General features: G+C 34.7%; 9 protein-coding genes across 9 annotated transcripts; 1 reads left to right on the top strand and 8 right to left on the bottom strand.

Moving 5' to 3' along the window:
• Nucleotides 1-4,396, bottom strand: C9374_010894 (uncharacterized protein; the record flags this gene model as incomplete). The annotated part of the gene is made up of 4 exons (XM_044686488.1): nucleotides 1-708; nucleotides 751-2,054; nucleotides 2,102-4,210; nucleotides 4,264-4,396. The coding sequence occupies 4 exons, from the start codon at nucleotides 4,394-4,396 to the stop codon at nucleotides 1-3; spliced, it is 4,254 nt and encodes a 1,417-aa protein (XP_044543498.1).
• Nucleotides 4,397-4,582: 186 nt separating this feature from the next.
• Nucleotides 4,583-6,103, bottom strand: C9374_010893 (uncharacterized protein; the record flags this gene model as incomplete). The annotated part of the gene is made up of 1 exon (XM_044686487.1): nucleotides 4,583-6,103. One exon carries the CDS (start codon nucleotides 6,101-6,103, stop codon nucleotides 4,583-4,585), a length of 1,521 nt encoding a protein of 506 aa, XP_044543497.1.
• A 46-nt stretch (nucleotides 6,104-6,149) lies between these two features.
• On the bottom strand, nucleotides 6,150-7,808 carry C9374_010892 (uncharacterized protein; the record flags this gene model as incomplete). The annotated part of the gene is made up of 1 exon (XM_044686486.1): nucleotides 6,150-7,808. One exon carries the CDS (start codon nucleotides 7,806-7,808, stop codon nucleotides 6,150-6,152), a length of 1,659 nt encoding a protein of 552 aa, XP_044543496.1.
• Nucleotides 7,809-8,028: 220 nt separating this feature from the next.
• Nucleotides 8,029-8,589, bottom strand: C9374_010891 (uncharacterized protein; the record flags this gene model as incomplete). The annotated part of the gene is made up of 1 exon (XM_044686485.1): nucleotides 8,029-8,589. The coding sequence occupies one exon, from the start codon at nucleotides 8,587-8,589 to the stop codon at nucleotides 8,029-8,031; it is 561 nt and encodes a 186-aa protein (XP_044543495.1).
• A 106-nt stretch (nucleotides 8,590-8,695) lies between these two features.
• C9374_010890 (uncharacterized protein) lies at nucleotides 8,696-10,580 on the top strand (the record flags this gene model as incomplete). Its single annotated transcript, XM_044686484.1, has 2 exons — nucleotides 8,696-10,491; nucleotides 10,541-10,580. The coding sequence occupies 2 exons, from the start codon at nucleotides 8,696-8,698 to the stop codon at nucleotides 10,578-10,580; spliced, it is 1,836 nt and encodes a 611-aa protein (XP_044543494.1).
• Nucleotides 10,581-10,819: 239 nt separating this feature from the next.
• On the bottom strand, nucleotides 10,820-12,598 carry C9374_010889 (uncharacterized protein; the record flags this gene model as incomplete). Its single annotated transcript, XM_044686483.1, has 1 exon — nucleotides 10,820-12,598. One exon carries the CDS (start codon nucleotides 12,596-12,598, stop codon nucleotides 10,820-10,822), a length of 1,779 nt encoding a protein of 592 aa, XP_044543493.1.
• Nucleotides 12,599-12,703: 105 nt separating this feature from the next.
• Nucleotides 12,704-13,835, bottom strand: C9374_010888 (uncharacterized protein; the record flags this gene model as incomplete). Its single annotated transcript, XM_044686481.1, has 3 exons — nucleotides 12,704-13,054; nucleotides 13,105-13,350; nucleotides 13,431-13,835. The coding sequence occupies 3 exons, from the start codon at nucleotides 13,833-13,835 to the stop codon at nucleotides 12,704-12,706; spliced, it is 1,002 nt and encodes a 333-aa protein (XP_044543492.1).
• A 142-nt stretch (nucleotides 13,836-13,977) lies between these two features.
• C9374_010887 (uncharacterized protein) lies at nucleotides 13,978-15,330 on the bottom strand (the record flags this gene model as incomplete). Its single annotated transcript, XM_044686480.1, has 4 exons — nucleotides 13,978-14,248; nucleotides 14,464-14,832; nucleotides 15,019-15,138; nucleotides 15,203-15,330. 4 exons carry the CDS (start codon nucleotides 15,328-15,330, stop codon nucleotides 13,978-13,980), a joined length of 888 nt encoding a protein of 295 aa, XP_044543491.1.
• A 118-nt stretch (nucleotides 15,331-15,448) lies between these two features.
• C9374_010886 (uncharacterized protein) lies at nucleotides 15,449-17,059 on the bottom strand (the record flags this gene model as incomplete). Its single annotated transcript, XM_044686479.1, has 3 exons — nucleotides 15,449-16,495; nucleotides 16,552-16,776; nucleotides 16,844-17,059. 3 exons carry the CDS (start codon nucleotides 17,057-17,059, stop codon nucleotides 15,449-15,451), a joined length of 1,488 nt encoding a protein of 495 aa, XP_044543490.1.
• Between the last annotated feature and the right edge of the window lie 14 nt (nucleotides 17,060-17,073).

Here is a 17,073-nt window from a genome sequence, read left to right as displayed (position 1 = left end):
TTATTGATACTTGACATTAATACCTAGACACTTAACTGTTTGGTTATCCTCCTTTCTGTTAATGTATAGCAATATCTCTTGAGAACCTATTGTGAAACAAGGGAAAAATTTCATATATATCACATGTCGTTGTCCAGGAGCAAGAGTAACCTGTTCTACCTTAAATCTTAACAGCTCAGGATGATTAGAGGAAATCGTATAGTCAATAGTTCTTGGCTCCGCATTGACAAATGAAAGTTTTAGCTTTTCTGTGGAGTTGATGGGAATCATGTGATTGTAGGATTTTGAGGGTGTTTGTTGCTGGAGATTAATTTTAAAGAAATATCTTGCCAGTAGTTTTGTTACTGAATTAGTTGTTTCTAGAATATGGAACATGGAGTAGATAGTTCCTCTTTCCGAATTCAACTCGGTTGTAAATTTGGCATGCAATATTTCGTCCTCGACAGAGCAATCAATATGTTCGTTATCTATTTTCTCACATCGAACATATGCGTCGCTTGACAATGAAAGTTTTGGAATGTGGAATTCTGAATAATTCGTTTGACCAATGAATGCGTCAAATGTGAATGTTTGTACAGGTATAATAACCACTTTCCATATTTCTATTAATCTATGGAAATACTGATCTCCAAATATCAATACATGGCCAGAAGATTTAGTATTATTGACAAGGGTGGACTTTAAATCAATGCTTATGAATGATGAATTCTGCAAAAAAGGTCATGAAAGTTGCCATCAAGAAATACTTACGTTTGCATAGGAACTCGTGCTGGCATAAACGTTGCCATTGGTTTTTACAAAAATGTTAGCGGCATGCAAATGTTCATGCCCAAATTCTGTGAGAGAGTATTTGACTTTCTTTTTGTATGATACTCGTCCGACAGTTTCAGTCACGGGATGATAAAATTCAAAATTCTGATGAATGACAAAGCTTCTAGGTACCACTCTTATTTTGATAATCTTTAAAATTGAGCCAGAACTATTTTTCACCACAACTCGCATTTCCTCGACGTTGCTATTTTCTCCCATATCTGAAAAGCTTTGAAATTTGAAAGGAAGTTGGGTTTGTGCATTACTTTGTAATGAGAACCTATAGGCGTAACTTCCTTGAGACTGCAATTGAATGCATTTCCAATCTTGTTGAAATTCACTCAATAATAACCTTTCGCCTTCGTCTACAATCATTGACAAGCTCAATTCTTTTTGCTCAATCTCTACAGTGAAAGCATGATCCTTAGTATACATATTTTTGAAAGGAATTTCAAAATACTCTAGCTCCCCAAAAGATGCATAGATGACTTTGTGTGAAGTGAGCATCTCCTCAATGTTGTGAAGAATCACATTCGTCTTTTCTTTGTTACGATATTCCATTACCTTCTGTAATTTTACAGAGCAATACTCAATCAGTTGTTGGTTGTTCATTTGTTCAATCTCCTTAAACGATGGTTCTTTGAGACTGGTTAAAAAGTTATACTGGTCATACAGACTTAGAGTTGGCCCATCGGACTTCTTCTTACGAGATGTGGCTTCATATTTTTGTTTGGCTTTCACAAATTTGTTAATCTGTGATTCAGCAGGTTTTCCTACATTACTGACAGTTACAACAATCTTTCCCAAGTGAGTACCTTTTAGCTCTTCAGTAAAACCTTCGTCTGTGATTATACTTTCTAAGCTTTCAATAACATCATATTCTCTTGTTTGTTGTACACTTGTTTCTGATGGATCTCGCATGAACAGTGCCAGAGGTATTCTAAATACACCATAACTGAATCTAGATTCATTGTCAAAGATATTGATAAATAAGCTATCATTATGGAGGTATGACAAAAATTTTGAATACTCTTCTTCTGTGACAGTACTTGGGTCAAGCGTAAATTTCAGCTGTAATCCATAATTTCCATTGTAATCATTTTGAGTTTTTAAAGATAGGGCATAAACTTCGTTCTCTTCAAATGAGGTTGGTTCAACTAAATACAGAGGTGTTTTGCTAGTGTCCGTTTGTGAAAATGTGAAGAATTGAAATTTGAAGTAAATAGATTTTGGTATGTTATGGCCTATACACAATGATACATTGTTCAATGTTACAACATTAAAAACTTACTCTTTTTCGGAATAAAAGAAAGAAAATTGATGTACATGTTGTGAGACTGCAGTTCCATATTGTTGTCAACGCTTATTTCTTTCCCATCACTGAGAAGCCTTCTTCCATTCATGTCTTCGACAACATTGAATTTTAGGCTGTTCATAAGTTGCTTAATTTCTTTTGTAAGATCTCTAGATCTTCCAAGCTCAATTTTCTCTTCATGGTAATGATGAATAGCGGGAGCTGAAAGAGCATCAAGATCAGACCCTGGAGAGCTTAGTTGTTCTAGAACATAATCTGATTGTTCTTTGTTGTTTTTAGGAGTGGATGGTAATTGTTGATTGTGGAGAACATCTTCTGTAATTTCTGGTGGCGCTATTATTGTGGGTTCTTCAATAGGTTGAGGCTCTGAAGGGCAACTTGGAATTACTGCAACATCTTCTTCGACAGATGGATAGGAATTTACACCAACATCATCCTTAGGAGGTGGGGATGTGTTTTGAATTTCGTCTTTAAGGGATTGTTGCTTGACCAGTTTCTTTTTTTCTTCTTTCACAATTTTTTCCTCTACATCACCGTTTGAAATGCTAAAGTAATTGAATTGCAGTGTGAACTTTTGATCCTGCTGCTGTTCTGTCACCAAATTTGATGCTTTGAAAATGGGCTTGCCTAAAAAACTCAGACCAGGAGCACATATAATCTCTTGCTCGATTTTTCCAAACTTCTTAAAGTTAGGGAAAAATAAGCAATACCCAACAGAAACACTGTGTGTTGTAAAGTCAATTTCTGGAACGGTCTTTTTGTTTTTGTTGCTTCCTGTTAACTTATCCATAAATGATCTCTTGAATTCTCCAAGAGGCAGTGGCACCTCAAAAATATAGTGGATTTCGAAAATGATGGCACACAACTCCTGTTTCACAACTTTAAAGGAAAAATTATTGTCAAGCTTCAGACTAGCAACCTCTCCTGACATGTCATTCTTAACCGGAACCAAGGTTGACTCTGATGGCCCTTGTATATACGTAAAAGTGTTATGAGAGCCAATACTCAGCACTCTTTTCACCAAGGACACCTCTTTTTCGTTGTTGACATATTCTCCATGTTCTTTTCTACGTTGCTCTTTCATATAACTTAGAATTTTTTGTTCAAATTGAATTGGTAAGGTAAATTGAATATCTACAATGTTTGCTTGAAAATCATCGGACAGTCTTGGATTAACCAAATCCGTAATATATTTTGATGAATTAAATTTGATGCCAGGAATAAAATCTTTTTGGCTGACAATGTCGTTAGGTCTGAAGTAATTTACAGCTCCACTAGTTTTCAACTCAGGGTGAGTAAAAAAGGAGTAGCTTATTTTTGTGTATGTCTTCTTTGTCAACTGATCTTCGAGAGGCTCCGCAACAAAGCTTAATACCCTAGGTGTTCCTTCGAATGTAAAGCATTCTCTAGAAACGTTAAAATTTTCATCATTTACGTATGACATCAAATTAGGAATGGTGTCGATGGACTTGCCATACTTTGTTTCTTTAAAAATTCTTAATATCGTCCAGGCGGAAGAAAATTCATGGATAATTGTTGACTTTTGTCGAAATGCTGTAATGACCTCTACGACAAGTACAACAGATTCATCCACGATATTACTATAGAAAAATAGAGGCATTTCAAACTCCACTGTTTCTTGAATTTTCTGATGGTCTTTTTTCACTTGTTTCACAAAATTTCTACCCACATAAGGTCCATAAAATGTACGGCTGAGCCACGTTTTGGTATGAGTATGAAATAATGTTCCTGATAACCGATAGTCCACCGTAATGGAATGTTCGCCATATTTTTTTATCTCCTCATGTGGTACATTAATGTTTGTTGCTTGATGTACTACCACTGTATATGGAGTGTACCGTTTGATACATTTGATTTTGTCTAGTTGTTGAATATACAGATCTAGATCAACTCTCTTGTCATTTACTTCGTCAATGATTAAATATATATCAGAGTCAACAGGAGTTCCTTTTTTTCTTTCAAAGTTTGCCCAAAACTTTTTCCTCAAAACCATTTCAGCGGTTGTACTATCTTCGATCAGGCTGCTGTCCTCAATACTTGTTTCTTCTTCATCTTCCGAATATTCTGCATGGGTAATACAGTTAGAGAGTTTGCAGTCATCTTCAATGTAAACATACCTTCATCAATGTCTTCTTCTTCCTCTTCTTCGGAGAATATATGTTGTGCTTGTTGTTGTTGATTCATTCCGTCCCGAATAAAGGGTTGTTGCTGTTGAGAGGATGAATGCTGGGAGGTCGTTGTTGTTGGCATTTTTAAAATTGTGTGGGTGGGTTGTTTTATGCTCGTCTTCATACAAAGCCTTATAAAAGCGCTAACGATGTTGTATGACCATGATGCACCAAAGCCTTTAAATATATGAGAGTCATTTACATACCAAGTCATGTATGGATGTAGGTAGGGTATGGGTGGATGATTCCACCTCAATATTTTCTCTTCTTAAGGAAATTGAATGGATTGTTCATATCGGAATAAATTGATGGGATCATACTTTTGTTTCACCTTTCGTAATTCCCACATATTCTCTCCATAATACGAATGCTCATAGTGTTTCAGATAAGAATCACAATAATTAGCATAGGAAAATCTGGAAAGGTACAATGGAGCTGTTTTTTCATAGAATGCATTGATCCAATCCTCTGCCATTGCTGTATATTCTCTCTTATTATAGTAAATCATATATTGAGCATGGAATCGTGCACGTCGATGAGGAAATGCTGTACTCTGAATATCGACTTGACCAATCACTCCACCATAAGAATCAAACTGAACACACGAAAAAGAACCAGCCAATGCCGCATACGAATACGGTGCCGAGAGAATATTCGCAAATTGTTGAATGGCGTGTCGTGAGAGAGGTTCAAAGGCATACGAACTTTTCGTTTTGTACAGAATGGGATGTTCATACGAGGGTTGAGAGTGCATGATCGCCTCACATTCTTGAATGGTCTTACATCCAGCATATTCCAACACACTATCCATGTAGGAATAGGTCTTGAATTGAATTTTACGTAAATTATTGGTACTAGCTGTGAGGAGTGGTTGTAACAAGTCTCTCAATTCCTCTTCGCTGCCAAACACAAATAATCCTTGTGAAGCAAACGTTCCATTGTAAATGGTGAATTGAGAAGTGAGACGAGAGTCTATGGTTGGAGCTAATTCTTGCCATATTGAAAATACATGATACATGTGATCATCGTTGGACCATTCCAAATCATACTTGACCACAAAGGAGGGAGCTTTGATTAATTTGAAAGTGAAAGAAATTACCACTCCAAAATTACCATTTCCTCCTCCACGTAATGCCCAAAATAAATCTCTATATTCATTTGTTTGATTCACAGTTAATATTTGGGAATTATACATGACGATTTGAGCTGATACTAAATTATCAATGGCAAGTCCATGATATCTTGCCAAATATCCAAATCCACCTCCCAATGCAAATCCACCAATGCCAACAGTGGGACATGTTCCACCCGTGAATGCAAATCTGCCATCAAGATCAGATGAATGATTCCATAACGATTGATAAATTTCAAAATTTCTCATCCCGGCACCAATAGTGACTTGTTGATGCATGGTGTCAATCGAGATGGATTTCATTCGAGAGACATCAATGACAATTCCACCGTTATTGACTGAATAAGCTTCATAGGAATGTCTTCCACTTCGTATTGAAAATTGATACGATTCATTTCTTGCTCTTTCATTTCTTGCATAGGAAATCCAATTGGCAACATCTTGTGCATTCTCACAATAGACAAGAGCTGAAGGATTTTTTGCAGGAACTCTTTGATTCCAATCCAATCGATCCACAGAATATTGTGGATTGGAAGGATCAATAATAATAGCATTGGCCAACACCCATTGATTTCCGATGATGAAATGATCACTTCTCGAGAATGGTTCGAGAAGCGCGAGTAGCACCAAAGCATTTAGAAAAATCCACAACTTCATTTTTTTTGTAGTGCCAGAAATTTGTGTCATTAATTGGCAATTAATTTTAATACTTGATTTGCTTCCAGTCATGTATAGGTGCTGGTTGATAGGTTCCACGCCGATCTGAGTGTTTTTCAGAACGAAAAGGAGAAAATATTTGATAATTATTACTCGAAATATTGGCTTTCCTTAAATCTAGAATCTCTTTTCTGAGGTGAGAAATTTCTTCAAAACTCATTTGACTATAATCCTTGTACAAGAAGAAAGACCAAGTAAGGCATAGGAATGAAAGTAATAAACTCAATTGCCTACAAACTCCTTTCCAATAATTGACTCGTGTCGTGTTGAGTGGATCCAATAAGTTTGACAAGACATACTTTTCTACAAATAAATTTAAAGTAAAAACTAGATAAATATAAAATCTGGCATTTTGTGTGAACTTTGAGGATGTTAATAAAAATGTCAGCACTACAGCCAGCGAGTAGAACAATATGGATTTGATATCCATGTATTCTCCAAGTAATGAAGTGTTCACAGTAATGAGATCCATAACTCCGTTCATAATTTTCTGAACTTGAACATGTTGTTCTTTGATACTCGTGGCTGCGTCCTCATTGTACTTGAGTAATTCTTCCAGAGATTTCTTGGCGTCTTGAAACAATAACTGTTGTTGATCCTGAAGACGTGTCAATTGATATTCTGCTTGCTTCTGTTGTTCAAAAAGTAAATTTTGATATTCCATGTTTTTTTCTAACCCATGCTCGATATTTAGAGATTTAACCTCAATAGACTCCAATTTTGTTGAAGTGAGAACATGCAGATCTTGTTGTAGCTTTTGGAGTGCATTTTGGGCTTTAAGTAATTGATCTTGCTGTTGAAGAGAAAGTGAAGAAATTTCATAAATCTCGTTTTGCTTTTGATTCAATCCATTCAATGTGTGAATGATAGATGATTGGTCCTCGCTCATTTGCTTGGTTTGTTGGAGAGACCGATCTAAGGCTCTACTTAATTCTTTGTTGGCACTATTGAGTGAATAAAAATGATCTTCTACTTGTGTTCTGTGCTTCGATTGCTCTGTTGATATATGGTGTAATTCGTCAAATAAATTTTTAGAGAGAGAGTTGACTTTCAGAAATTCCTGTGTTAAGTTTTGAAAGAATTCGTATTCGAGCTTCTTCATTGTCCTGAGAGTGGCATCAAACTTGTTTTGACCTTGAAGAACCTTTTCCTGCATTTCCATGGACGTTTGAACAATGCTATTTGTTTTGACAGCTTTTTCATTGAGAGAGTTAATACTTTCCAAGGTTCGAACTGTTTCGTCAAGTAAACTATTAATTATTTGATCCGATTTTTCTTGAAATAGTTCTGACTTGATAAAAAAGCAAATATTGTCAACATGAGTGCTAAACTCTGTATAGCTGTTGAAAGCTATGGGTGAAGTAATCATGTCTTTTGTACATTCTTGAATGGTCATGTCGTCTTTGCATTGATATGTCATGAGCCCTGACTTGCTCAAATGGCAGTTTGTTAGTTGGATGGCTAGCTTGGTTCTAGTAATCTCATCTGTTTTAATCTGCTTACAATGCTCCACCATTTCATTCACTGCATCTCTCCAACAATTGGACCAATCAGATTGTTTCTTATAGTGACCGAGCAATTCCTTTCCCTTTTCAACATGTTCACTCACTTCACCAAAACTCCAGCCAAGAAAAGACCATGCCATTATTGGTTGGATGATCAAGAGTGATACAAATATCGTTGCTAATACTATTGGCAATAATAGCTGTCGTTTAGATGGTGATGGCATTAGGAATCTGAGAGTGGTTTTTTTTGAGCGTTAAATCATCACCTTGATGATGGGACATCAATGAGGCATTAAGCAATGATCATTGCTTGTGGGTCATCCATCCGAGAAGTATCTACTGTACTGTACTGGTCCCTCTTCAAGCAACTTTGGAATTAAAAATAGTACGTAGTAATGAAGAGCATACTCTACGAATGGCATAGTGTTTCATCATGAGAGGAATTCCAATCAATAATGCAGTGAGTGATATCTTGTTCAGAGTATGAAAACCACTAATGGCTTCATCATTCTTAGCATCAGCCAAGTAATACTTGTAGGCTCTTTGATACAACGAGTGGGAGGGAATGAATAATTCTCTCGGATGAATTTCAACTTGTTCCGATTGTTCTGTAAATTGCAATAATTTGAATTTAATTTCCTGATCCGAGCATATAAAACCATCATTACTATTCAGTGTCTCTCTCAAAAATTGAACTTGTTGTTCTACCTTTTCCATCGAGTGAGTATCTATCAAAGCCTTGTTCTCTAAAATTTCTTCCAAAGAATAATCTTTAAATTCAGGAGAAGAACAAACAAAACATTTCGTATCTCGGATGATCATCTTTTCTCGAAATTGTAAGTAATTATGATATTCGTGTTGATGTAGCTTTTGAGTGGGAGTGATCGTCGTGTTGGTCATTGAATTTTGGTGTTCTTGCATTTTTGTTGTGTGATGACCAACACCGAGTCAGGCAAAGATTTTTCAAATTCCGTAAGAAGAATAATAACAACACTCTCGTCTGTCAATTGATAGTTTCATCAAAAAAATGTCAACGACTCATCCACAACAACAACCTCCTCCTTCTCCATCCTCTTCCAAATCATCCATTCTTTCATCATCAACACAAAACACAGATCAAAGTTTAATTCAAAATTATTTTCTAATTTTACATTCATCATTAAATCAATCAGCGCAAAACAGTGAAAGATATATTGAAAAATTAAAATATGTTCCTCCGATACAAATTACCCAAATCTATCCAACAATATTATTTAAAAAATTAATTCAACCAAATTTGACATCACGTGATTTATATGATCTATTGAGAGAATGCTATCAAATTATAACATTACCTGTTGGTGTAAATCGAGGAATTGATTTCACAAATCATAGTGGAATTATATTATTTCTAATTAAATTATTAATTAATACTAAAACGATGAAGAAAATCAAAGTATTAATTCTATTGATATTAACGAATATTAAATTGAATGATTTTTCACAATTTCATCAAATCAATGAACAACAAAATCCCTATGTGAAATATCTAGAATATTATACGAGAACCATGAACTCTGAACTTTCACTCTTGGATCAATTAATTCCAATTCAAGACAAGTCTATGAATTCACTTGTAGATGTTCTCTATTTGAATCATAAATTTGAAATTTCAGATTCTACAAAAATTCAAATTTATGAAAGTGATGGTCATACTATTCATCCATTAATTATTCAAGGATCATCTAAAACAGGTAATAGTAATACCATCTATACAGTTTTAAATCGAGTGAAACAACATTCATCTTATACCATTCAATCAAATTATTGTTTTAGTTTATTGAAACAAGAATTACTTGAAAATTTTAATTCTCTCTCTAAACAACAATTACAATCCATTCTAAAATATAATTTAAGAATTATGCAACAATGTGAATACTTGTTGAATGATTCAGATCATATTTCCTATATGGCAAGTGTGTTATTAGAATCCATCACACAAATGGATATTATTTGTTTTAGAGATTCAAATTTTGTGAATCAAATATTTCCAATTCTCAAGAAAATGTTTTTAACCATTTCAAATCATCCATCAGCAATCTCTTCATGCTCATTGGTTCTATTGGAATGTGTGAAATTCTTTATGCATCACTCATATACATTTATTTATGATCCAAACATGTTGATTGAAAGATTCTTTTCCATTTATTGGACTCATTTCAAAACCAATATTTTATTGCATGTCGAGTTATTGAACATGCTCATTTTGAATCATTCCTTTATTGTGGAAAATGATCTCTCCTATGTTTACAAATATTCCTACAAGATTATTTTCAAAATATTTGAAATCATTCCATACAAGGTTCATCACTTGATACAAGTACTGTTACCATGTCTTGTGAATGAACATTCATTTACTGAGATTTTTCATATTTTAACACAACTCTCAGATCCCATCTATCATAGTCATGTGAATGTTTTGTTAAAAATTTATTTTTCAAAATGTATCAATGATGAATACATGCAAGTATTGATTCCCATCATGATTGATAAAATTAATGGAGAGAATCATGCATTACATGAGAGTTCACATATGAGTGAGTCCACAATGATGATGATGGCACCAGTTGAAACTCCAACACGAAACATCTATGAGGATGTCATTATTGAACAATTAACCCAACAAGTTCACAAAGTGTACACAAATATGACCACAGCTCCTTCTCTCTCGAATACAACCACTCATGTCAGTAGCTCTGGAATTACAAGTGGTAGTAGCAGTAGTAGTGCCATCATTAACAAGATGAAAACTGTTCTTCATAGCAACAATGACAAATTATTCCAGTCCGTGTGTTACACATTTGGAAAAATTGTGAGTGAACCAAACACCAAGATTAAGGTCATTCAATCCATTTATGAAAGTCTCGAATTAATCGTTTATGAAAAGATGATGCAAATGAAAAAACTTAATTTCCTCACGGCCAATATGAATATCAACATGAACTTGTTGCTGAATGCACTTTGCAAGTGTGCATTACGGTATCCAGACTTGTTGATGAGATGTAAAGTTTGTCTCACCAATGTTGTGAAATCAAAGAAAGATGCTAAATATGCACAATATGCCGTGCAATTGTACAACACGTTGAAATTTCCAAATATTGCTAACAATATTTTACTTTAACAAGACACAAGTGATAATTTGCAATTCGTTGGATTTGATATCCTCAGTAAATTTGTACCAGAGTGAATGCAACTCTCTGAGTTCTGAAACCAATTCTTGAACTTTTTCTGATGAAATACTTGCAACTGTTGTTGTTGAGGTTTGAGGTGCATGCTTTCCTGCCATTTTCAAATCATCGGCAGTGATCAGGACTGTGTTTACACCTCCATAACATGTTGGATCATCAACAAGACCTCTCACGTAGCATATTTTCAGCCATTCTCTGATTGGAGTTTCTTCTTTGGTGTTTAACACGTTTGAGAGCTCTTCGTCCATGAAAATGAATTTATCATCTTCTCTCATTTGCTTGATAAATCTATTCAATTGATACATCTTGATAACGTTAGGAGTGAGAGCTTGAGCTTGCTCATGTGAAGCAAGAACATCTAAAAAGTTGAACAGTAACTGTTGTAAAATATTTGGATCATACTTTCTGAGGCCTAAAATTGAGGAAGTATTGTCTTCTTTGACAGCTCCACTAATTCCTCCCAAATGTGATCTTCCAATCAATGCAAACCTACAAATATCGTCGAGCAGAGTAGTAGACATGAAATGAAATTTCAAGTATTGATCTACAAATTTAGTTCTGTCTAACTTTTTCATATCGTTCAACAGCTTGGAAATAAATTCTTTTCTTTCTTGATGGGTTTTGAAAGAAGCCTTTGAATCTTGATATTTAGAAATATTTCCCAAAATGTTTGTGAACTGGTTACATTGTGCCATTAACTCATCATCTACTTTGATATATTTGTTATTCACTAAATTTGTAAATTGTAGTAATCTTTCAATGATCAATCGTTTCTGTTCTTTTCTAATTCGATTGATATTATTTAAAATTTGAACCTTTCTTCTTGGCAAAACTAAGTGTGAAGGTAATAAAATTGGAAATATAAATGCCATAATATAATAAGCTACAGAAAATGGAAATATTAATACAATAAATGGAATTGCTTTCAATACTTCAATAGAATATTGAGTAGTAAATAGAATTTCTGATCTATTCGCCAAGTGAAATGGTCTGTTGTTGTTAATTTCCTTTTTCAATGCCAAATACTTTTTAGTGTCCGTTACAATGGTTCGTAAGCCTTGGTAATAAAATTTACCATAATAGGATAACTTATACACCACCCGATCAAAATATTGCTTGACACGATCCGTTAGACTGTAAGCCTTTCCAATCCATTGTTGATAGTCTTGATAGTTAAATGAATATTTGGGAGTTGGTGTTTGCTTTGATGATGAAGAGGAGGAGGTTTGTGGTTGAGCCTTACCAGTATTTTGTGATGGATCCGAAGATGATTCTGATGATGGAGAAGTTGAAGTATCTGATGGTTGTTGAGAGGGTGGGGTAGGTTCATTACGTTGTTGTTGTTGTGGATTCAAGGCTGATCCTTGATTGCCTTCATCATTCTTTTGAATCTTGCTACTACTCTTTTCGGATTTGGCATCATCATTGCTGAGAGTTGTACAATGGGACGTGTGGTAGTGTCTGCTGATTGGATACGAGGATGATTGAAAATTGGTCATCAAGAGCGATGATGATGGTTGTACGTGATGATCAAATGATTTAAGAGTATTTTGATATTTGTGAGGATTATAGGACGAGGAGCTGCAGACACTGTAGTGTCTTTGGATTACATTATTTATGTTGGTATGCATGGATTGGTTTGTTACATATCGACAAACAGATGCTCTAGCCTCGTTCAATAGCACACGGGATGACCTGAACATTTTTTTGCGCAGTGAATTTATTTTCGAGCAATCAACTTGATGTCAATCAGAATTTATGTCAAACAAATTATGATATTCTTCAATTGACTTGAGTCAACGCACTCTTTACTCCTTCTTTGGCTTTTTCAAAACTAATGAAATTGGACAGTGATCACTTCCAAGTACCTTACTCAAAATATAACTACTCTCAATATTTTCTTTCAAGCTTTGAGAACAAATGAAATAATCCAATCTCCAACCCTTATTTTTTGCTCTCATATTGAATCGATAACCCCAATAGGTGTAACAATCGGGTGTTTGAGGATGGAACAGTCTAAATGAATCAATAAAATTATGTTGAACAATTGGAGTGGCTTTACGTTCTTGATCTGTAAACCCAGCAGTTTTCTTGTTACCTTTTGGATTATGGACATCAATATCCAATACTGCAACGTTTAAATCTCCAGTCCAGACGACCTTTTTATGACAGGTTAAAGGGTATTATCTTTTGTAAAAATATTACTTACAGGTTTGGTTGCTTCAAGTTTCTTCAAATAATTTAACATGTCCACATCCCATTCTGTAGTTCTATAATCAAGTCTCTCTAGTTTCTGACCAGAGTTTGGAACATAGGTATTCACTAAATAAACATCTTCGTATTCGACTGTAATGAGACGACCTTCATTATCATGCTTACTAATTCCCATTCCAAAAGAGACTTTTACAGGAGGATGTGAATCCAAAGTAAAAACAGCAGTTCCAGAATAACCATTCTGAATATGTGGAACACAGTAGTATGGAGTCATGACAATCAACATGTATTCAAAAGTATTCATGGACAAATTTCACTTACCTTTGCCACACAATGATTAAAGTGAGCTGTATAACCAGGAAGAATCTTTTCAAACTTGCTTTGATTCTTTGCTGTAAGTTTAGTCTCTTGCAAACAAATACAATAGGGTTTTTCAGAATCTCCCAATAATTTAATATAATTCTCCTTCTTCATCAGTGCACTAATTCCATTGACATTGAAACTAATGAATTTGTAATGAGTATCGGGATCATACGAATGTTCCAACAATCCTAATTCTTTAGGATCCGATACGGTGGTCTTGGCAGGAGAAGCCAAATCATCCAATTGAGAAGATTCTTCATCTTCGGATTCTACTTCTTCATCTTTCTTCTTCTTTTTGCTGGGAGTGGTGTTTTTGCCGGGCGATGATGACGAGCTGGCATTGGATTTGCGTTTTGGAGCCATTTTTTTATTGAAATTGTAATCAAATGTTCTTGTGAGGTTTGGAAGTGTTTTTGAGAGGATACGAAGGATTGAATTCAATCCTTACAATTTGCTTGTTTGGAAATTCAATCCAAAACGCATCATATTCGAGAACATGATATCCTTACAATTTGGATTGTCTTGTTTGAGAGTGGTTTTCCATCAATTGTGTAAATCCAGTTTTTTTCACAGTTAAATCTTCAATAAATTTTGGATACAATTCATAAATGATGGGAGACCAATTGTAGAGTGTTTTGAAACGTAGAGTTGATTTCTTTTGTCTCACTGCTTTCAATGTTTGTTCAACACATTCTTCAACGCTCATCATCTTGGATCCATTATCATAATTGGTTTGATGTTCAGTCACGTGATGTTTTCGAATCTCAGTATCCACCCTTTTTCATATATTGTCATCAAGTGGTGAGAAATATTTCAAGTGTTTTTTTTTAGATATTCAAGTAATGTGAGTATATTCGCAGGTGAATGAGTAGTATTGAAATTCAAAAGAAATTGTGAGAATATTCACATGTGAATGCATAGAATGTCAAATTCAAAAGAAATTGTGAGAATATTCAAAGAGAAAAAGTCAAATATATATAACTCTACATACCATCCAGGACATATTAAGGTAATACAAATATGTTTCGTATCATTGGTATTTTTCAATTCCGTTCTCAAAGTTCTAAAAAATCCTTCAACAGCAAATTTTGACATACAATAAGCAGTTCTCATTGGAATTGGAATGATTCCACTCATACTACTCATGACACAAATGTGTGGATTCGATTTTGATTGTTTCAATAATGGTAATGCGAATTTAGTAAGATAGATATATCCCATCACATTGGTTTTAAACATTTGTTCAAAGATGGACATGTCTTGAATGTGTTCAAATGGTACACTTCCACTAATACCTGCACATAGAAATAATTTATCTAAACGACCATTGTATTTGGAGTGAATGATTTGAATGGCATTTCTTGGAATTATTTGGAATTATTTTCATCATATTTAAAATTGTTCATATGATAATTATTTTCATCATATTTAAAATTGTTCATTGGATTATTTCATCCAATTAATTGAATTGTACATGTTTTTACATGAATGATCATTTTTCGAACATATCATTCGATCACTTGATGATGACTCTTAAAATACATACTTGCATTGCTCTTCATTACTCACGTCACAAGGGACCACAAGTGTTGAGGATGCACCCAATGAAAGACACTCTTGAGATACTTGTTCTAATAATGATTTAGTTCTTGCAAGTAATATCACACTTGGATTATATAAAAAAATTATTAGAAATTAATTGAAACACAATGACCGATCATGATATTTACTTGGTCTTAAATTTTGACAATTCCAATGCAATCTTCTTTCCAATGCCTGAGGATGCTCCCGAAATTATACACACATCACTTGGAAGAAAATACGAGTCAATGATTTGAGTGTGGGCCGATGATGACATTTTTTTATTTCTTGTTGCTGTTGTGCCTCCGTTGTTCTGTTGTTCTCCTCTTGTAAACAAAAGCCCAATCAAATTTGTTTTCCATGAGGATGAAAATCCTCTTTTGACAAGTAAGACCTCAATCTCCAAACATAAAATCTGTAGATCGATTACTGGATGGTGTTCCTGTTCTAAACGCTTGATTCAAACTAGCCAATGAATTTTGAAGTTTAAGCTTGACTGGCTTTGGGCTTTCTTGAAAGGAATTGTTTGAAGTGTGTTTGTTGGTTTGCTGCGAGTTTTGATTTTTAGAAGGTATTCCATTAATCTTATCAAACAATATTTTGAGAACTTTTTCCTTATCTTGCCAAGAGAGTGATGGAAATGAGGGTTGGGGAGGTTGTTGATCAGGAGGAAGTACTGGAGATTTAGAAATTGGTGGAAGAGATTGATTTGTTTGTCCTCGTAGTTCTTCGACTTGAGTTTTTGCATAGGTCACAACATTACTACTACTAGGTGGATTTTTCAATTGTTCTTTCACTGTACCAAGTGCTTCGTTAAAGAACATTTCCAATTCGGTTCGTTGCTCTAACAATTTCTTACCAATCTTTCGAATATGATTTAATTCTCTGTTTCGAATTTGCAAAATTTTGGAAAGCTCATCTCGTTTTTTCTCTAAATCCTTAATCTGCTGTTCATATTTTTCTTTCAAATCATGCTTTTCTTCGTTAAACCTCTTTTCTAAATCGACAAAGACCTTCTCGGTGTCATATTTTTGGTTCATGGTTCGCAATTCTTTGGACAAGTTGAAACACTGTTTCGTATATTCTTTGAGAAGATCCTTATTCATTTCGATGGTACGTGTGAGATTCTTATTTTCTTGCTTGTATTTTTCTTTTTCTTGTGAACACTCACGAAGTTCTTGTTGACACTCTTCAAGCTGTGCCTTCAAGAGAATATTCTGTTCATAGATTGATCTACTTTTTTCGTCAATCAGCTGGAGAGCTCGCTCCTCAACTTCTCTCTCGAATTGTTCTTGAATTCCACTCTCTTCTTTTCGTGACCTCATCGTTTCCTTAATAAATATTTGTTTGGATTTTGTTAACTCTGCGTCAAAAAATTTCCGTATTTGCTCGTTTTCTTGTTCTTTTTCATGATACAGTTGTTTATATTTTTCCAGCTCTTTCTGTCAGAATTTTATATTTACAACAACAACGTCCTCAGTGGATGAATAAAACCTACCTTTAATTCGTCCTGTAACGACAAAGCCTTTTCTAAATTCAGTAGCTCTGTATCCTTTGTCAACAGGTCCTCTGAGAATCGCTGTTTGGCTTCCTCCAACTGTTTCTCCAATTTAGTAACCAGTTGCTTATGATGTTGTGTATTTTCAGACAAATCCTTTTGATGTTGCAAAATTGTTCGATTCTTTAATTCTAAATCTTTTCTCAGAAAGTTTGCTACTTGAATCTGCATGGAATCATGTTGATTCATTTCCGAATATGAAAAATTAGAGAGATCGTGATCCTCTACTTACAGACTCTGCTTCTCGATGTTTTAATTCTTCAACAAACGCATCATGTTCTTGTTTCAATTTTTCATACATCTCCTTATAGGTTTGCAAGGCCTTCGTTTTAGCCTTCAGTCCTTCAATTTCAAGGGCTTTGTTTTGAACCTCGGCGATACAGTGTTGTAGTTGCTCCTCTATGGTGGGAGCCTTTTCTGCTTCCTTAGCAGTCCCCCTTTTCGGCATGGTTGATGCTTCGG

Source organism: Naegleria lovaniensis (assembly GCF_003324165.1).
Source record: "Naegleria lovaniensis strain ATCC 30569 chromosome Unknown tig046, whole genome shotgun sequence".
Taxonomy (NCBI): domain Eukaryota; phylum Heterolobosea; class Eutetramitea; order Acrasida; family Naegleriidae; genus Naegleria; species Naegleria lovaniensis.
This window is presented reverse-complemented; position numbering and strand designations above follow the sequence as displayed.